This window comes from Otolemur garnettii, unplaced genomic scaffold (genome assembly GCF_000181295.1).
Source record: "Otolemur garnettii isolate 467f Iridium unplaced genomic scaffold, OtoGar3 scaffold00159, whole genome shotgun sequence".
Classification (NCBI taxonomy): domain Eukaryota; kingdom Metazoa; phylum Chordata; class Mammalia; order Primates; family Galagidae; genus Otolemur; species Otolemur garnettii.
This window is the reverse complement of record NW_003852554.1, coordinates 3,838,623-3,858,522: the sequence shown is the minus strand read 5'-3', so window position 1 is coordinate 3,858,522 and position 19,900 is coordinate 3,838,623. Positions and strand designations below refer to the sequence as shown.

Genomic DNA, 19,900 nt, shown 5'->3' with positions numbered 1-19,900 from the left:
CGGGCTGGGGATTCGAACCCGCCACCTTAGGTGTACGTGGCTGGCGCCTTAGCCGGTTGAGCTATAGGCGCCGAGCCCACTCATTAACTTTGAAAAGATGTAGATCTAATATCCCCGATAAAGAGCCCAAGCAGAGACTCCTCAGTTCAGTTCTTTCCCCCTTCCAGAAGCTCTGGTGCTTTTTACTTCTTCTGCATTCCTTTCTAACTTCTAAAAAAAATCCTATCTTACCACGGATCGTGGTCCATGTGTTCATTCTTCGAATCCCCGAGACCAAGGGGCTTACTGAGAAGTGAAATTCTGGTATCAACATTGACAAGTCATGCCAAAATGTGGAAATATTGTAGTAGAGAGTAGTGAGGCTCTGGGAGGGGTTGGCCTAGGGGACTTCTAAGGCACCTTGAAGCTCTCAATTCTGAATCTTGATTATTACTTTGATATTCTCCAAAGCTTGAGTAATGAATTCTCATAATTGATAAGCTCTTTGTTGCACTCAGAGCTGTTTTAGCAATAGGATTAATACCTGTAGTTAGAGCTGTTCTCCAGCTCTCATAAGGAGAATCACATATTCTTACCAGGAGAATGTTGAGGCCTGAAATTTTGGTATGAAACCATTTCTGAGGATAGGAGCTCTTTTATCCTGAAGTCCTCAAATCATAAAATCTGGAACTTAAAGCCATGTAGATAGCGTCTAGTGCCCCATCACCACCGTGCTGGCCATCTGAAGACCAGAGAGCGGAGGTCCTCTGACCAAGGTGACAGACTGCTTCCTTCCTGGTTGTTCCCTGGACAGCAGGTGATAACATGAATGAGTGTGTTGAGTAGCCATATCGACCTCTCTGACCACGGCTGCTCTTGTGATTAAACAGAAATGTTAACATAAATCAAATGGCTTTTCCTTCACCCATGTCACTAACTGTACATTCTGTCTAGAGAAGATGGAAAGGCTTTGCACTCAGGCCTACGACAAGCCATAAAACCTGCAAATGCTATGAACCATCTCTTCAGCAATGTGGAAGCCAAACTGTCTGTAACGAAGGCTTCATGCATCCCGTGGACTTTCCTGAACTCATACCCAGGGGTACCAAGAAGTCTCTCTGGACCCAATTGCCACATTCTTGAAAAGTAGTAAACTAACACTGTGTAGATAGATAAGCCTGCCCGGGTATCAGGAGATCTGGTTCTGGTCTGAATTTGGCCACTGACCTTGGGCAAGGGCCAGCTCATCTCTGGGCTTTAGTTTCATCATCAGGAAAGTCATCCCGCTCACTCTTTCATATTCATCAAGTATTTTTTCAGCACCTACTATGTGCTGTCCCTGCTGCTAGACACCAAGGATCAAAAGAGCATTAAGGCTCAGCCCCTGCCCTCCAGTGGCTCTAAGTCTAGTGGGGGCCATGCATGGGATAAGACGTGTTCAACATCTAGGTCTGTGGGAGCTCAGAGAAGGGAGGGGGCAGTTTGGGGAGCAGTTTGGAGGAATGTCTTCCTGAAGGAGGGACATGAGCTGAGCTGTTGAGATGAAGAAGGGATGAAGAAGCACTGGGCAGAGGCAGCCTGAATGAACCAACAGGACATGTCTGGGGAAGGAACCAGGCTTTGCCAAGAGCAGCTGAAGCAGCAGTTCTAGGAGGGAAGGCCGGGTCGTGAAGCAGAATGGTGGACAGATAGGCACCAGGTTGTCCAAAGCCTTGCATGAGAAGCTAGGGAGCTGTGGGTGTTATCTTGAAAGTTGTGGGCCTACTCAGCTCTAAAGCTACATAATTTGGATGGTGAAGTTAGAGAATTCATGATTTGTTGGTTGTGCAACTTTGGGCAAGTCATTTACCTTAACTATGAAATAAGAACAATAACACTATTTATCTGTGTTAGATAAAGATTCAGTGTTACTTTGGCAGCTAGTCTTCTGATGGTGGAATTATAACCTATAAATTATGGTGTTAATATGGGCAAAAGTAGTTTAAGACTGAGTGTGGGGCCAACCGGTGTATCCACACCAAAGAGAAATGCTATTCAGATGACCTGGGATTTCACTATTTATGATCTCTAAGAAGAAACACAGCAACCAAACAGTACTCAGTCCAACCACCATACAACGTTCTCTGAAGCACATTCCTCCCACTGTTTCCTTTGAGGCTCACAACTGCCCTGCCAGGTAAGTAAGTATTCTCTCTAGTATGCAAGAGAAGCTGAGTATCAAACAGGGAAAGTGAATTCTCTAAGATTTACACAGAAAGTAGGTGCCAAAATGGGTACTAGACCTCCTGATTCCTGGTCCAGTGAGCCATCTGGAAAACCCCAGCCAGTGTCCTCAGGTGGCTACATATAAAACTGCCAAGGCTCATTAACCATGTTCTCAAGAACCACAGTGAAACTTGCTGTAATGAACTCATAAGTAGCTTCAAAATGCCTCCTCAACAATATAACCCACATTTCTTCTTGCTTCTGTTACCACCGTCCTGTGGCTCCACTGCATCTGAGCATTCTCCCCAGCCTCTCACCTGTAATTCCCCAGGTAGACGCCATCAGGGTTGAGCATAGGTGCGATCTTGAAGACCAGGTGCTCCCGCAGGACTCGGGCAACGGGGTGCTGGCTTACAAGGAAGTCAATGATCCCTAGGGAAAGAGAAGCACCCGGTTTAACCTCAAAGGGTCTCAAGAAGGACCGAGCACACTTTTCTCAGCTTAGAAAACAGTAAGAGTTCAGTGGGTGATTTTGACCTGTGTTGTTATTGGCTTCTGCGGATGTGTGGCTGTGGCTGTGGTCTAGGTGTTACCTAGACCTCAGTGTCACAATTTTACAAACACATCTCTATTTCCAAGATACAGGCAGGTCGGGACATAACATGGAAGCCCACGGGCAGGAAGGAGAGAGCGTTTCCTGCTGTCGAGAACTGGAAGGGCTTCCAAGGAAGATGGCATTTGAGCTGTGCCTCAGAGGGTCCACCAGGTTGTGACAGACAGATGGGGAAGAGAGAGCAAATTTAGACCATCCTTAGAGATGGTCTCTAACAGACACACTGTTAGTGGAGTACTGACACCAGGCCTGATGATCATAGTGGCAAGGACCTTAGGGATCTGAGTCCTTATGTTGTTGTTACTAAGAAGTAGAGAGGAGAAAGGGATTTGACCAAGTCCCATGACGAGAGAGAAGTTTTTTTTTTTTTTTTGCTTCTTTCCCCATTTTGAGGGTCTTCTGTCCCGGGACTCCCAGGCTGATGGCCCTTCCTGCTTCTCACTGGCACTAAAACCACCCTGACCTCAGGTTACCCAGTTTAGAAAAGTTGAATTCTCTACAACCTTCTTCCCATTGCTAGGGAGTCCCTAAGGCCCTCCCTTGAGTTGAGCAAACCTGTCCCTCTTCTCCATCCCTCTGCCTGTCTTCCTCCTTTATATGTAGCCTTGATGACAGGCACCACCCGTGTGATGTGTCCTCTTTGCCACAGCAGAAGGATGTGACCCTGTCACTCCCTCCTTGATATCCTTCTAGAGATAGCTTGTATCTATCAATGGAGCAGGGGGTAAGAAAATAAACAGCTCTGAGTCCTTCTTTCTCCCCGTTCCTTCTCTATATTTCTATTCCTTCATCAGAGCATTGAAAAAAAATGGGCAAAATGATGCTCTGGCACTCTATAAAATTACTATAATGCCAGAAAGTGACAGGAGAATGCAAAACTCTCCCAAAATACAGACATGGAACCCCTTTCCTTGTGGAGAGAGCAAGAAACATGTTGAGAAGGAAGCTTATGGGGCAGTGCCTGTGGCTCAGAGGAGTAGGTCACTGGCCCCATATGTTGGAGGTAGAGGGTTCAAACCCAGCCCTGGCCAAAAAAGAAAAAAAAAAGGAAGCTTCTGAATTAGGCCCTAACAGAAAGTCGGGTTCTGACAGATGGGTGGAGGAAGACGGCAGGGTAACTAAGAACAGTCCGGAGTTACCGGCAGGCACCTGGCTCTTGGAATGGTGACTTGCTCTCAAGCACATTCCAGTGCTGCTGTGGCCAGTGAGGGACATGTCAGGCTTTTCATTAGGCCGAGAACCCATCGGCAGTCGAAAGCCAGTTGGACATCATTTATTTCTCAGCTGATGCGGCAGTGGAGCAGATGCCCTCATTTATTTGTTGGTCCTCATATTAAAGTCACAGTTTGCCAGTAAACAGGCAGGGTAATGATGCCAGACGCCCTTGTTAGGGGCTAATAATTGCTTAATCTGTCCACTAATTGACCCCAGCTCCCAGGGAGGCCCTCCATCAAGGAGCCAGCCTGTGCTCAGGGCCTGGCCACGCTGCCTTGGAGAATGGCTTCTGGAAATGGAGTAGCTCATTGTGATCCATCCTCCTTCACAGATGAGCAGATTAATTGGGCTGCCAATTAGGCAGCTAATAAGAGAATGAAAGAAAACAAAGCCAGACCAGAGGCTGCAGATGCCCGGTGCTCCCTCTCCCAGGGTGGGTGTGGGGCGAGGAGAGAGAAGGTTTTAGACCCATCACTTGGCTTGAGGTCAGATAAGATTCAGTGGGAGTTGTTCCCACTAATTAGGAAATCGGGAGAAGACCCCTTTTTTTGGTGGTGAGGCAAGGTGGTACGTGCAGAAGAATGTAAGGAAGAATGTGGGAGAAAGTCAGAGGGGAGTGGAAATTCTATGCTTAGCCATGGGCCAAATCATCACATGGACCTAGGGAGCAGAGAGGCTTGGGACCTGCATCCGAGTCTTAACTGAGTGTAAGCTGGAGAAGGTACTCATGAGCTTTCCCTGACCAGATTTCTCTTCTTGATACAGAGATAATAACACCCATTCTGGAAGACAGCTGTGTGACTGGGCTCAAGATCTGTGCTTTAGCTGCCTCACGTGGCTCCTAAAAACTGTGACACGCTTCCGTGAATTCACTCAGATCAAAGGTTGAAAGGCGATGGGTAGTGAAAACAGGATTACCTTTGACAGTAGGAGCCCCGCTCCGTGCCATTTACTAGCAATAGAATTTGTGGATAAGGAGACTGAATTGGAGATGCCCACAAATCAAAAGCAAATCCGAGTTCTAGTTGTGGCTCAGTTACTGGGTGACCTGTAGAAAGCCCTGGGTCTACTCTCATCTTTCAAATTAGGAGAAAAAATCTTAGTAATTCGTAGAGATGCATCCCACATTGACTTTCTCTGATTCCATCTGTTTTCTCTCTCTCCCCCAAAGTAGAAGAATCCTCATCTGTCAAGTGGGGAGAAGGATCTCCCCCTTGCTGAGAGACATCATCACCCCCTTGAGAGCTCTTTATGTAGAGCTCCTGTACACAATTTATCAGCTCCTTTCTTTTCATCAGGAAGGTGGAAGAAAGCAGGATGGCAGCCTAGAAGCTAGAGAAGCTGGAGGAGGGGAAGGACAAATGGTGGAGGATTTGAAGTTAAAGCTGAGCGGCCAAGGTCACTGCCCTGTGCCACCCTCTGACTGGCCAGGGTGAACCTAGGCAGGCAAACCACAATGGAGCCTCACAGTCGTCGTCATTTGTTTTCCTCCCAGAATGTTTGATTTACAGCTGAGCACATAGTAGGTGCTTGATAAAGGCCTATTGATGGATCAGTCCCAAGAATTCCTGCAACCTTAACAAAGTGTGAGGCTAATTAAATTGATAATCGCTCATTCTGCAAACATTCCTTGGCACACCAAATGCTGGGCCTTCCAACATGCCCAAGATGGTTCTTCCTCAAGAGGTGCATGATAAGAAAGCAACTCCCCACGGACCAGCAAAGCCTCTGATAGGAATAGCACAGAGCTGTGAGAACCCAGGGGGCCTGGGGTCTGGGAGGGGTCCTGGAAAATGGACAGTTTTTTTCAGCAGAACCAGAAAGTACTTGTTCACCTATTCCACTCATCTGTCATTACTTCTTTCCCTTTGCGTACAAGCAAACCAAGGAAGAGCAAAAGGACACATTATAGTTGGTAAGGGCTGAGATTTAATAACAAGAGATAAAGTTAGCAAGGTTGGTTTCTAAAAAGAAAAATAAATTTAAAAATGCATGAATAGGGGCAGCACCCCTATTGTGGCTCAAGGAGTAAGGTGCCAGCCCCATATGCCAGAGGTGGTGGGTTCAAACCCAGCCCTGACAAAAAAAAAAAAAAAAAAAAAAAAAAAAAAAGGAATGGGAAAGACTCTTCCTTAAAAAAAAAAAAATGCATGAATACAGATACTTTGCTTCTATCAACTCATTTAGATCTTTACAATAATGCATGAGTAATTATTATTCTCCCTTTTTTTTTTTTGCAGTTTTTGGTCAGGGCTGGGTTTGAACCCGCCACCTGCAGCATATGGGGCCAGTGCCCTACTCCTTTGAGCCACAGGCACCACCTTATTCTCCCCTTTTTAACTGATGAGGAAACTGAGGAACCAGGAGGCTAAGGCCACACATAAGCCATGCCGCTACGTGCCTGGTGTCCACCAGGGCCTAGCCAGGTGTCCTCAAACCACGACCCACAGGCCACATGCAGCCTGCCTAGGACATTTATCTGGCCCACTGGGTATTTTTGCCGCCACTGCCTGTCCTGCTTAGCAGCCAACTCGTCCCAGGGCCCAGTCTGGCCCTCCAACAGTCTGAGGGACAGGGAACTGGCCCCCTGTTTAAAAAGTTTGAGGACCCCTGGTAGACTGTGGGGACAAATGGCTGGCTACCTCCAGGGGGTTCACTTCGCAGGGTTATTTTGCAGGATCAGGAAGTGGAGGGGGAGGAAATGCATGCACACACACCCAGGGCTCGCCTGCACCTGGCGCTGCTCCCACCACTGACACGTACTGTCTCCTTTCGTCCTCACAGCAGCCCCTTGAAGGAAGACATGACTGTCTCCACTTTGCAGCTACTGAAACAGAGGCTCTGCATGTCAGGGAGGAGGACCCAGCTTGGGCCTGTCCAACTGCAAAGCTCCAGCTCTGCCCACTGCCCCTGTGCCCTCCTGGGCATGACGTGCCTCCCCTAGTGGCATGCCCTAAGTGTTGGGTTAATTAATTCAAAGAAAGGGTCTGAAGAGGACAAACTGCTCTGCAGACGTAACTTTTCACTGAGAGTTGTCACAGCAGCTCCAGGAAGCTCCAGTGAGAAAGATTTACTCAACCAAGTGTCAGAGGCTGAGGTCTAAGTCTGGGTCTTGCCGAGATTCTCACTTGTGAGATGAGCCTTCAGGTGAGCAGGGCTGGGCCGCGGCTCCCTCAAGAAGGTGGTGAACTGCGCAGGAGCCCCTTGCCTGGGTGCGGGCTTACAATGAGGGTCAGAGGAACCGTGTGTGAAGTGCCTCGCAACGGTGTGGCACCTGCACTGTGCTCTGTTAGTGCTGACTCCTCCCCCGGCTACTGGCACTTAACTGGCGCTTTCGGTATTCCAGACACTGTCCTAAATGTTTCATGGATATTAACCCCTTTAGTCTTCACAATAACCTTTTGAGATAGAGGCACAGAGAGGTTCTGTGACACTCCCAAGGTCACACTGCCACACGTGGAGGAGCTGGGATGCATCCCAGGCAGCGCAGCTCCAGAGACAAGGCTTTCACCAGCCTGCCCCAGGGCCACAGGGGAGCTCCTTGCATGGAGCAGCTGGAGGATGAGGATAGTTTGACGTCACAGAGGTCACGAGTGGGGGTGACCTATAATCAGCTGTCCCCCAGAAAGCAGAGTCTTGAGGAAGCCCAATCCCTGGCACCCGTCCCGCCACCCCTTCCAGAGCTCCCTGGCCACAGAACTTCACTCTACTCCCTGCTGCAGGTGCATTAACAGCCCAGTGGCGAGAACCATGGTCCCAGCCAGATGGGTACAACCAGGACTCACGTGGCGGCTCTGTGCTCAAGGTCCCTGAGGCAGTTAATGGAGAAGAGGTTTCAGCCTTGCAGGCCTCAGACCTGTCTGCCATCCTCAGAACAAGGTGGGTTGGGGACCACACTGAGGGCTATGACTGGGAAGTAACCCCCAGCTACAACCTGTGGGACTGTGAACTGGCCGATGTGATTGTGAGACCCTCAGGTAGGATTATGCCTCAGTCCCTTCAAGAGAAAGTGGGGTAACAATGCCTGTCTTGTGCTGCCTCGGGAGAGGCTGAATTGTGTGCGTCAAGGACAGATACCTTGGCAGGGAGAGGAGGAATTAGCTACCACGAATTAGCTACGTGACTCTGGGGGAGACATTTCACTTCCCAGAGTACCACATTCGCATCTGTGAAATGCACAGATTGTGGGCTGATCACAACTCTGCCTTCTTCCAGGTACAAAGCTTAGCCTTCTAGAATTTCCCATTCCTGAGTGGGACAAGGGTGCATGTAAGGTTGGGAGTTGACTGGACCCAGATCCAAAGTGTCCGTCTGCTATCTACTGGCTGTGTGACCTTGAGGCTCCTCTTTCCGAACTTAGTACAGCATTTGTTTCACACAACAGCCCCGTAAGATGAACACGGTAACCCCATTTAACAGAAGTGGAAAATGATGGTTAGAGACCCGGCCTTAGACTTTCATTGCTCATGGTTTAAAGGGAGAAAACAAGTAAAAATCAAAAATACTCTAACAAATCAGGGCAATAGAGATGACCATTTTCAATAAAGACAATGGCCATCTTTAGCCCCACAATACAGACACAAAGAAGGGGGCATGAGGGCCTGGGCCAGGGAGACTCATAGTGGGGACCCTCGAAATGAGCCTTGGGAGATGGGTGCAGGGTGTCCTAGGCAGAGGGAGCAGCAGGTGGGAAGGCCCTGCCCTACAGAGAATACCACCCATTCAGGGATTAAGCCATGTGGGGCTGAGGTGTACTGAGCCTAAGGCCTCAGGAGAACCTGCTGATCATGGGTGACTGTGAATGTCATACCAAGGAGTTTGAAGTTTACCTTGAGAATCTAGAGGGGAGGTTGAAAGGCCTTGTCAAGAAGGACACACTTATTGAAAACCTACGGTACAGCACTGGATATATTAACTCAGCATCATCCAAAGATCCCATTTTAGAAAACAGGGTTAACAGAAAGAGTATCTGAGATCCATGTGCCTTCTCTGTGACTCAGTCCTCATCTGTAAAGTGGGATGCTGGCCCTGCCCTGGTTTACTGCCCACAGGGGAGGTGAGCACGGGAGTTAGGCTCCCAGAGGTGACGGCATTAATGGTAAGGCTACTGTCTTTTACAAATAAGGACGAAGCAGTTACATCCAATCAGCTGGGGAAACAGATCTGCTGCCAAGTTTAGTAACTGACAGATGGCTACAAGTAAAGGGGTTGGTAAACCCAGGAGGGACTGGGAGAGGTTACTGCAATGACAGTGCTGGGCAGGAAGAAGGCCGAGTGAGAGTGCAAAGGGGTCCTCTGCGGTGACTGAGCCCCAGCCATGCCTCTCCCAAGCAGCTTGGTTTTGAGCAAGTCGCTTCCCCTCCCTGATACTGTCTCCTCATTTGAAAGAACAGGGAGGCAATTGGGCCTAATCACAGCACTGTAAGAATAGGGACTCTGAACACAAAACTCATATTTATTTGCATAGTGAGTGATAGTTTACAAAGCAGGTTACCTGCTTCATCTTCTCACATCCCCAAGGAGAAGAAGGTGACATCTGCTGAGTGCCTGCTGGGTGCCAGGCACAGGGCTGGGTGTGTTTTTCCATTCATCTGGTGCCAGCTCCAGAACAGGCTTGCTGGCTGGTATTGTTACCCCTATTTGACATGTGAGGAAACTGAAATCCCACTGCTAGGAAGTGCTGCAGCCAGTACTGGACCTCAGGACTGCCTGATTCCAAATCCCCAGGCACTTCCCCAGCAGCACGTGGCCCCTCTCAAGTTCTGTGACCTCTTTGGCCTTGTTCATATCCCTTTGACCTCATGGGATTAATCACTTTGGGATTAAAATGAGATTCATTACTTAACCTCTCCAAACTTCACTTTGCTCATATGTAAAATGCAGTTAATCTTAGTTCCTGTGACACAGAAAACTAATATAATTAAACATATCAAATTAATAAAAATCAATTCATTAAAATATGTACTTGGAAGAGTGCTTGGTACATACATGATATCACATATTTTACATGTAATACAGCCACCAGGTAAGTAAATGAAAAATTTTTGGCAACAACGTGGGACAGTAGGGATGCTTATTTGTACCTTGCTGTTGTCAGTGTAAAGGTGTCTGTTTTGGAGAGAAATTTGGAAATGCCTAGGAAAGGTGAAGACACACATCTCCCCATGGTGCAGCAATATCGTTCTTTGGTTGTACATCCTTGAAAGGTATTTGCACGTGTGCACGTGGCAATATGTATAAGAATGTTTGTAGCAGATTATTTGCAAGGAAAAATACTGTAAGCAACTTAATTATCCATCATCGGGAACCCAGATAATTAAGGTTCCCGATGATGGATAATTAAGGTAAGCTGCAGATAGACAAGGAATACAGTACAGTGGCGAAACACAAGAGAACTACAACTACACTCACCAGCATGGGTACTGGGTGAAAGGCAAGTCTCATGGCACGCAAAATGGTCTCGTTTTTATAAAGTTCAAGAACATAAAAAACTAAAAAATACATTGTTTGGGGATGCTTATACACAAAGTAAAACTATTAAGAAGGATAAAAAAATGGCAAATACAAAAATCAAGCTGATGATTTTCTGTGTGGGAGAAGGTAGGACAGAGAGCCTTTTAATAGGTGACACTCTACTTCTTAAACTGGTAGGTACCTGGGCATTCTTTATATAATTATTTATATCTTATGTATGAAATATATTTATATTGCTGACTATAGCTGACTAATGAAATATATATTTTATAGGATTAAGCACTTAATAATAAAAATACAATTATAAAGAGCAGAGAAATTATGCCTTATTTACTTCCGGTTGCCTGATGCCAAACATACCTCCTTGTTCGTGGTAAGTATTTCAAAAGTTGGTTGTAAAGTGAATGATTGAATAAATGAGTGAGTGAGCAGATAAGTTTCAGTCCTGACCTCCCATTTCACAGCCTTTCTACCGACATGTTTGTTCACCTGGGTGCAGTTTGCTTGCTTGTAAACCACTGGAGACAAGTAAAACTAGGGAGTGTAGCTGACTCTGCTCAGCTCAGCCTCCACACAGCACTGGGAGCTTCCTTCTGGCCTACGTATCCATCCAGCCATCCACCCATTCACTCATATAGACATGCAGTCAACATACATTTATTGAAATAAAGCCCAATGGAGGGCAGGCATAACCCTTGAAAGAAGTGAGGTAAATTCCCATCTGAGATTATAACTCTGCATGTGACCGCCAGGGTGCTCCAGTTGGATATGGGGGAGCAGGAGCAGGACACCCAGGAGATCCTGCAACTCACCCTGGCACACAAATGAAGAGGGTGTCTCCCCTGGGTGGACTCGTCCTGTGATGAATACCACCTTCTGCTCTGCCCCTTCCCGGAGATTTTCTGTAAGATAAAATGGAGAACATTGCTAAGGAGGGCAAAGAAAGCTGAGACTAGGGGTTGGTATGTGGGAGGGATCCCTACGGGGAATGGGCTGGATACTTACCTTCATCTCTTAAACCGTTTAAGGCCCAGGTATTGCTGAGTAATTCAATTAGGTCCCTGGTTACCCAATATTAAGAGACTACATTCTCTTTCTTTGGTACAACTGATCATATTATATTAATATGTAATATTTAGAATAACCTAAGAAAGCCATAGAAGTGAAGTTGAACCCCAGATCCTCTGTGACCCTAAGCAAGTTGTGTGTCCTTTCTAACTCTTCATTTTCTATTCTATAAATGAAGATAATAATATCTACTTCATAAGATTGTTGTGATGATTAAACAAGCTTACACACCACATAGTGCACAGGAAATATTCAGTAAATGATAGAGCAAATTAGGTAGCTATTTATATTAGTAATAGCAGCAGCTTTAATTTAATTAGTTCTTTTTGTGTCGGGCACATTATATGCATATATATAACTCCTATAGCAGCATGCTGTTAATGCTCCTTTTATAGAGGCAGAAACTGAGGCTCAGAGAGGTTATATAATTTGTTCAAGGTCACACAGCTAATAGGTGGTGGCAGAGGCTGAGATTAGAACACAATGTCTAGTCTTGATGAAGTACCAAGGTAAAAAAGATTTCTCTTTTACCTTAAAGAACTAGAAAACTGGATAAAATATATAAGATGATGATTAATATTTTCAGACATTGGATAAGAAGCAGAGCACGATAAGCCAGGAGAGAAGGAAAACCCCTGCGGTATGCCCCGTGATCGCCCTGGCTTCCTGCCTGAGGGGGGATGTCCTCAGCAAAGCATGCCTCCCTCAGTGGGAGATGAGATTCAAGTTCAGCCGGTGGTAGTTGTGCAGAAACTGTAAGTTCCAGAGAGAGGACTTTTTTTTTTTTCCTAGAAAAAAGCTCCAGAAATCTGTGAAGGAGTCTTTGCTGGCCCCTATGATGTGCATGCATAGGGTGACTCTTCATGACGTCAGGAAAAAACGTGCAGAGATATGATTAGACAAAAGCGGTAGCCTAGAGTCATGTTCCCAGAAAGAAGGGGCGGGAAGGGTACTCGGCCATGGGCAGAAGAAAGACTGATTGACACAGAAAAGAACAATGACTTGAAGGAGATTTAGGAAAAAATGCTGAGAGAAGTTGGATTGAAGGATCCCATCTATGTTCGAGAATCATCTGGAGGGAGAGGGTGAAGAAATAATTGACAAGTTTCTCTTACTAAAATGCTGAAAACAGGTCATTTTGGATGTCATTTACCCTCCCAACAGTTGATGCACCAATGTTAGACACGAAAGTAAAACATTAATTCTATTAAACCTGGCTATAAAGGCGTGGGAGCGTGGGCTGTGCTTGATCCACAGAGGTGACCAGATGGGGTCAGGGCTCACTGCTTTTCCCAAAATACGTACTTGAGGACTGACCCTGTGCTCGGTCTATACTGGGAACCTTTAGAAACAAAGGGAGAGAGAGAAGGCTCATGTGCTCTGAAGAAGTTTATTGTTCAAAAGAGGAGTTAGACCCTTGAATGCCTCCTGGACTGAATGCAAGCTCTTCCAAGGAGAAACTGTGACTTCTAGGGGTGTGTCCTGAACTTTCTTTCCCAGGACCCTACATCTAATAGGTGCTCAGCGATTGTTGAATTAGTAAGTAAAAACACCTGGATAGATCGCAGATCATAAAGAAAATGTAGACACGTATTGCCTTATTTGATTGTTATCATGCCTCTGTGAGGTGGACACCAGTCATAGGTGAAGGAACTGACACACGCCCAAGGGCACCCAGCAAGCAGGGGCAGAGTCGAGTCCTGACACCCAGTGCCCTTTTCACTGGAGCCACTAATAGCAATATCAGATCCCAATATGCTGCATTTCCAAACACAAGAGAGTTTGGTTTCATTTCTTATTGTGAGGAAAACTGAGCTATTGTCTTAGGATTTATATAGCTTTTTCACTTAAACAACAACAAAAAACCCACATCACCAAATCCTTTTAAAAAACACTATCTAACATTGACCCCATCTATTCCAGAAGTCCAGAAATGATAAATGGCATTCCTGAGACCCTGGGTGAAGGCTAACTTTATGGATGTCTCCCCTGACCCAGTATCAACTCAATTGCATTCAGCATTTCTGCTGACCACGGGGAAATGCAAAATGGGCATTCTATTTGCACACTAATTTTACTGAGCCCCTGCGTCTTCATAAAATGATAACGTGGGGCTAATAAAAATCAAGCATCTTGGGTGCTAATATAAGCAAATGTTGATGCAGGCAGGTAACAAATTGCTTTGTCATTTAGGAGGCCATAAAAGAGCATTATAATCATCTTTAGGCAAAATGGATGGGTCGCCTTTGCTTAGCTTTTAGCTTTCATTTGCAAAATCAATTTAAGGTAATGTAGCAGCTCTGAGGTGGTGTGACATGGAACCACCCCCACCCCTTCCTGTCGCCAAATCCCCAGACTCCATGCAAAGGCGATTAAACATATTCTTGGTGGAGGCAGCAGAGATGAAGAGGAAAGTATGCTTGAACAAAGCCGGGGTGGAACGGAATGCAAACAAGGAGATCAAAAAAGAGGAACCCAGAAGGGATGGGGAAACTGGAGTGCTTGTGCAGGCGACAGAGTCAGGGGGATGAGGGCCCTCTCAAAAGGAAGGGGGGGAGGGGCACCATACCGGGCTCCCTAGTGAAACAAAAGGTGTTTGAAGTCAAATGGGCTTTGCATAGACTTCCTAACACACACACACCCATCTTTGTCCTTATTTCCCTCTATTTCCTTATTCATAAAATATTTATTGAATGCCTCTTAGGTGAGCAGGTGATAACTATTATTATTTTTATTTTACAGAAAAGCAAGTCAAAGAGAGATCAAGCGACTTGCCCTGGTTCTTACAGCTAACGACTGGCAGAGCCAGAGTCCCACGTCAGACTGTGTGACTGCAGAAACTGTTCCCAACCTCTGTGATGTGTGTGCCATCTTTTGTGGAGAAGGGCAATAATATTATTCTGTTATGAGAGCAACTAAGTAATATTTACTGAGCACTTACGCTGTGCCAGGAACTTTACATGCATGATATTACTTAGCTTTCACAGCAACCCAATGAAGCATCTTGCTATTTTTAGCTTTCTTGTATAGATTAGGAAACTGAGATCTAGAAAGGTTAAGTGACTTGCCTAAACTTGCACAAGTAGCAAATGAGGGCACCAGGATTAAACCTAGGTCTTATGAATCTCAAATGTATGCTCTTTATGGCCGCATCATATTGGCTCTTGGAGATTAAATAGGGTCCCTATGGTGGTTTTTAAAACACACTGACATGTATTTTTAAAAAGACTAGGTCTCTTAAAAAAAAGAAAAGAAAAAAGATAGCCAGGTGTGGTGATGCCCACCTATAGTCCCAGGTACTCGGGAGGCTGAGGCAGGAGGACTGCTTGAGCCCAGGAGTTATGATCTCAGCACTGCACTCCAGCCTGGACAATAGAGACCTCATCTCTTAAATTAAAAACAAATAAAATACGTTTGCAAATTCTTGTTAATGTCCTCCCTATGAGAGGTGAAGATCAACTCTCCTCTGGATTTGATTTTAACAAAAATACTATTAAAGTGAGGCTGTGTCACTTCTGAGGTTAGGCAGAAGCTCCCGAGATCAGCCTGCAGCTTCCTTCTTGAATGTGTGTTCCCTCTTTCTTGAATTGATCACTCTTGGGGAAACAAATTGGCCTTTCATGAAGACACTAGATAGCCTGTGGAAAGGCCCACATGACGAGGTACTTACTGAGGTATCCAGACAGCAGCCAAGAGGAACTGAGGTCTGCCAAAGCCACGTGAGTGTGCTTGGAAGGGGACCCTTCAGTCCCGGATAACTGCGGCCCTGGCTGACAACCTACACAGCTTCATGAGAAACCCTGAGCCAGAACCACCTAGCTAAGCTGTACCTGCACTTCTGATCCAGAAACAGAGAAGTAATCAGTGTTAGTTGTTTTGAGATGCTAAATTCTAGAGTCATTTGTTAGGCAGCAATAGATAACTAATAGCTCATTGGAAATAATGATATTTTCCCTAGTTGATACGTAGAACTTAAGTACTGTTGTATCTTTACCTATTTATGGTGACCTTCAATAAGGAACAAAGCCATAAACTTGGTGCCAAGATGGAGAGAAAGCCTTGATTCCTTTGGCCAGTTATCTGTGGATCTGTGGCTAGCGGAGGTACTAGAAAGATGCCAAGAGGCCCCAAAGATTGCTAACTGGCCCTTTGGAGGATAGAGATCTCCCAGAAGTACCTTAAAAGCATCATAAAGTCAAGGAAATACTCTTCTGGCTCAGTGCCCATAGCATAGTAGTTATTGCGCCAGTCACATACTCTGAGTCTGGCAGGTTCGAACCTGGCCCAGGCCACCTAAACAACGAACAACAACTGCAACAAAAAATAGCCGAGTGTTGTGGTGGGCGCCTATAGTCCCAGCTACTTGGGAGGCTGAGGTAAGAGAATCACTTAAGCCCAAGACTTGGAGGTTGCTGGGAGCTGTGTCACCACGGCACTCTTCCCAGGGAGACAAAAAAAGAGAAAAGAAAAAAAAAAGAAAGAAAGAAAGAAAATGCCTTTCTACTGGTTTCTAAACCAGACCAGTTGCAGTCTTTTCTCCAATACTCCAGGGCCTGAACAGGTCCACTATTGCTAAGCTGGAGAGATGAGAACCTCTGGTAGCAGTCACAGCACGGTTGGCTGGTGTCTGTCTCAGGACCTGCTCAGGAGAGAACAGCCTTGGAACTGGTCTCCCTGCCAATCCAGCACCCCGCAGCTAGTCTGTTCTCCACCCAGACACCAAAGTGGTCTTTCTAAACAGGAGCACAGCACTTCTCTATGCTGACCCGTCAGCAGCTCCCATTGTCCTCAGATCAGGTCCCGCCTCCTCTGCTGGATCCCAGGCTCTGGTAGCTGGTGGCTGCTCCTCTCTCCAGCCCTTTCCATGGGCCTGACCTCAGCTGACACGGGGCACCCGAACAGGATACGTTCTCTCTGGGCGTGCGCGCTCCTCTCTGCCTGGAATGCCTGCCCTGTCTCATCTGTCCCGCTTTCTCCTACTCAGCCTCTGAGACTCGCTTCAGATGCACCTCCTCTAAGATGGAAAGGAGGAAATAAATATGCGTCTAGGACTTGCACTTGTGTTTTATCTGATTCATCCGCAATGTGTGGATTCCACTCTGTTGTAGATATGGACAATAAAGGCAGAATGGGGGCTGTGAACTGTAATAAGGATCTGGCCAAGGTTCAGACCTCCTTGTCGTACCATAGGAGAAAGTGCAGATTTAGGAGGCATGAAGAGAGCTTTCCTGGAGGCAGCAGAGAAGCCATGAATGCATTTGAGTAGAAATGTGACTTGATGAAATTCAGGACATTCAGGGCCAGCTCAGCCATGCTGACCAAGGGTAAATCCTACAGGAGGGAGGAGCTGGATGAGGGGACCCAGCCAGACATTGTTCCCTGTGTTTCTTCTCTGCCCTGAGGGGTCAGATGGGAAGCCTGCTGGTTTTCCTGGCAGCTGTACTGGGGCAAATAATCTGGTCCCACAGATGAGTTACCCATGCTGAGCCTCCCCTCTCCTCTCTTATAAAATGAGAATAATAATCTCTAGTTCACGAGACGAGTCTTAAGCAAGAGGCATTTTATCCCTGTCACGTGGCTTCACCTATAATAGCAGGCTCCGTTTACAGAGTGACCAGCCACAGGACTGGGGTGCCTCAGCCTCGGTGCTGCTGTGAACATCCTGAGCTGGATAACTGTCGTGGGGCGCTGAGCTGTGCAGGGAGGATGTTCAGCAGCATCTCTTGCCATCCCCACTAGATGCCAGTAACACCCTTCTCCCTAGTTAGACAATGAAAAATACCTTCAGACATTACTGAATGTCCCATGTCTCCTTGGGGGCTAATGGCCCCCACTCGCCTAGAAGGACGTTCTACCTTATTCAAACTGCCCTTGTCATGAGCTTCTGAAGCAAAACTTCAGTTTCCAGCGTTGCCTAACTTCCCTTTGCCCAGCTCCTTTGAAAGGCCCCTCCAGATACCTCCAGACCCCATTGTCCTCACCCTCCTCTGAACTCACGGTTCACTGTCTGGACCCCCCAGCTGGTCATAAATCATTTGCTGCCTTGGTCAGACAGGACCAGAAGCCACAGTCGGACGTGTTCTGCCTCATGCTGAGCATCTGCTCTTGAGCCTTTGGGCCATCTTGAGAAATCAGTGGTGTCGGCAAAGTTTATTTTCAGTTCCCTGACTCCTCTTGCCCCTGTCCCCACCCTCACCTAGGTGCAGATCTGCCATCAGGGGTTAGGGTTAGCGATCGAATGTTCTGCCCTCAATGAGCTGGAAGAAAATGGGAATTAGCATTGTCGAGAGTATTTGTGTGACAAAGAATGCTCCTGACCAGAAAGGCAGTCCTGATTCTGGACTGTCCAGATTTGAGGACAGAAGCCTTTGGGGGGCACCTCACATTAATATGTCTTAGACTTTGGATGCAGTAAAACTGCTCTTAGATCTCTGACTTACAGGAGAAGCACAGAGGCCCTGGGAACTGCAGAGCCCGTGAGGTCCCTGTAAAGATGAAGGGCAAAGGACCAGTGAGGACAAACGACCTGCCCCAGGCCACAGGTAGAGTGTAGCTGAGGCAAAGGGATTCCAGGGCATAGAGCTCCAGGGTCCAAGCAGCCTCCTCTCACTGCACTGGGCTGCCTGGGGCGATGTCCAGGAAGGCTGGGGTTTGGGGAAGAACCCAGTGGGTGCCTACCAGAGGATGCCAAAAGAGAGGCCTGAGACACATTGGGCGAGCTGAGGAGTCGGCACTTTGGCAGTCACGGGAGCAGCACTGACTCCCCTGCTCAGCCAGGCTGCCCCCGGACTCCAGCACTTTCTAAAGTTCCCTTCCTGCTTCAGGGCTGACACTCTAGACCTGGGAGCAGCTAAGCAGCCTTCTGGAAGTGGACTAATGGTAAGAGGGTGCTTCTGGCAGATCCCAGCACCCTACAAACTCCTGAGAACACCTCCTGGACTCCAGGTCCCTGAAAAACAGATTCAGAGACTCTGAGATTCCCACACAGGAGCTTTCCTGGGGTTGCTCTTGGGAACTTGTAAGAGGTTAAGCACGACACAGACAGACTCAATAGGGACCTTAATCCATCCCATGGGAAGAGCTGGGCCAGGAGGTCCCTTCTTAGTTGTTTGACAGGCAAGAGCTGTGTTCTGCATTGACAGGATAGTGGATATGGGCACCCATATGGTTGGTCGAGGCTGAGTACAAGTCCCAGGGAGGGACTCAGTTGTGAGCGAGGGATTTGGTTCTGAACGGAGACCTAAGCAGCACACATAGCCTTGGTTACACCAGCCTGGAGGACAATACAGGCGCAGACTAGAGGCCCAAGAGCTGGGGCTTCACACGGAAGACAAGGGACTGTCTAACACTGACCCACAAAGTTGGAGCTGGTCTGAGGACACAGAGAAAAACAATACTGTCCCTGTCGTCTAGGAGCTCAAAGACTAGTGGAGGATTAAGATCAAGCCTCGAAGTTATACACTTGAATTCTAGAATCAGGCAGAGGGGGAATTCAGTCTAAGACCTGCTACATGTACTGATGTGACCTTGAGCTCTGAGATCTCTCATTTCCTCATCTGCGAAATGAGGATATAACAGCATCAAACTCACAGGGATCTTGTAAGAATTAAATAAAATGATGACCAGTTCTATACATGACCTGATGCATAGTTATGTGTTCAAAGATAGCACTTTACAGATCTTTAGAGGTCACCTGGTACAAAGGCCTGATTTTACAGATGCAGAAACTGAGGTCACTGGACAGCCACATCTTTGCCTGATCTTTTGCACACTGTGTATTTCCAGTGCCTGGCACACAGAATGTGCTCAATAAATCCTTGTGGAATAGTGTTTGATGCCCTAGGATTGAAGGAGTGTTTCTGGCTAGAATTTACGGTGGAGGTTTCCACCACCTGTGCTAGGCCATTTGAATCCACCACTCCCAGACTCCAGAAATTCCTCACCAGGTTCAGTTCCAGGCTCATTAGCAAATGCAAATTGAATTACCAAGTGCCCTTTTGCAACAAGGACAACAAAAACAGTTTCCCCAAGAAAAGAGGGGGAGGAGAGGTGAAAGCTAGGATGAAAGTCCAAGACAATACATTCTAATCAAACTTGATAAATATGTAAATTAAAGCAGCTAAACAGTTGGCTTTGACAAATGACTTCTCAGTAATGGATTTTTCCACAGTGAAAGGCGAGAGTTCAGCCTGCCTGTTAGTCACAATAAGAGCCCTCTCCTGCTTTCCTGGCAATGCTGGGGGGCAGAATAGGGAACTAAATCCTTCCTCTAATAGATGCCATTTATTGAGCACCTGCTAGCTGCTGGGCACAGCCCCTGTCTCTCCCGCAGGAGAGGTGAGAATC

At 46.9% G+C, this 19,900-nt stretch overlaps 1 protein-coding gene across 2 annotated transcripts in view; it reads right to left on the bottom strand.

The window, feature by feature from the left end:
- Positions 1–19,900, bottom strand: part of AGBL4 (ATP/GTP binding protein like 4) — a 1,282,996-nt gene that overhangs the window by 127,430 nt on the left and 1,135,666 nt on the right. For both annotated transcript variants that reach the window (XM_012811470.2, XM_023519146.1), the window contains exons 7-8: positions 11,299–11,388; positions 2,502–2,616 (exon numbers count right to left, since the gene is read on the bottom strand). In XM_012811470.2, the coding sequence (XP_012666924.1) occupies positions 2,502–2,616; positions 11,299–11,388 (205 nt within the window). The remainder of the gene's footprint in view (positions 1–2,501; positions 2,617–11,298; positions 11,389–19,900) is intronic.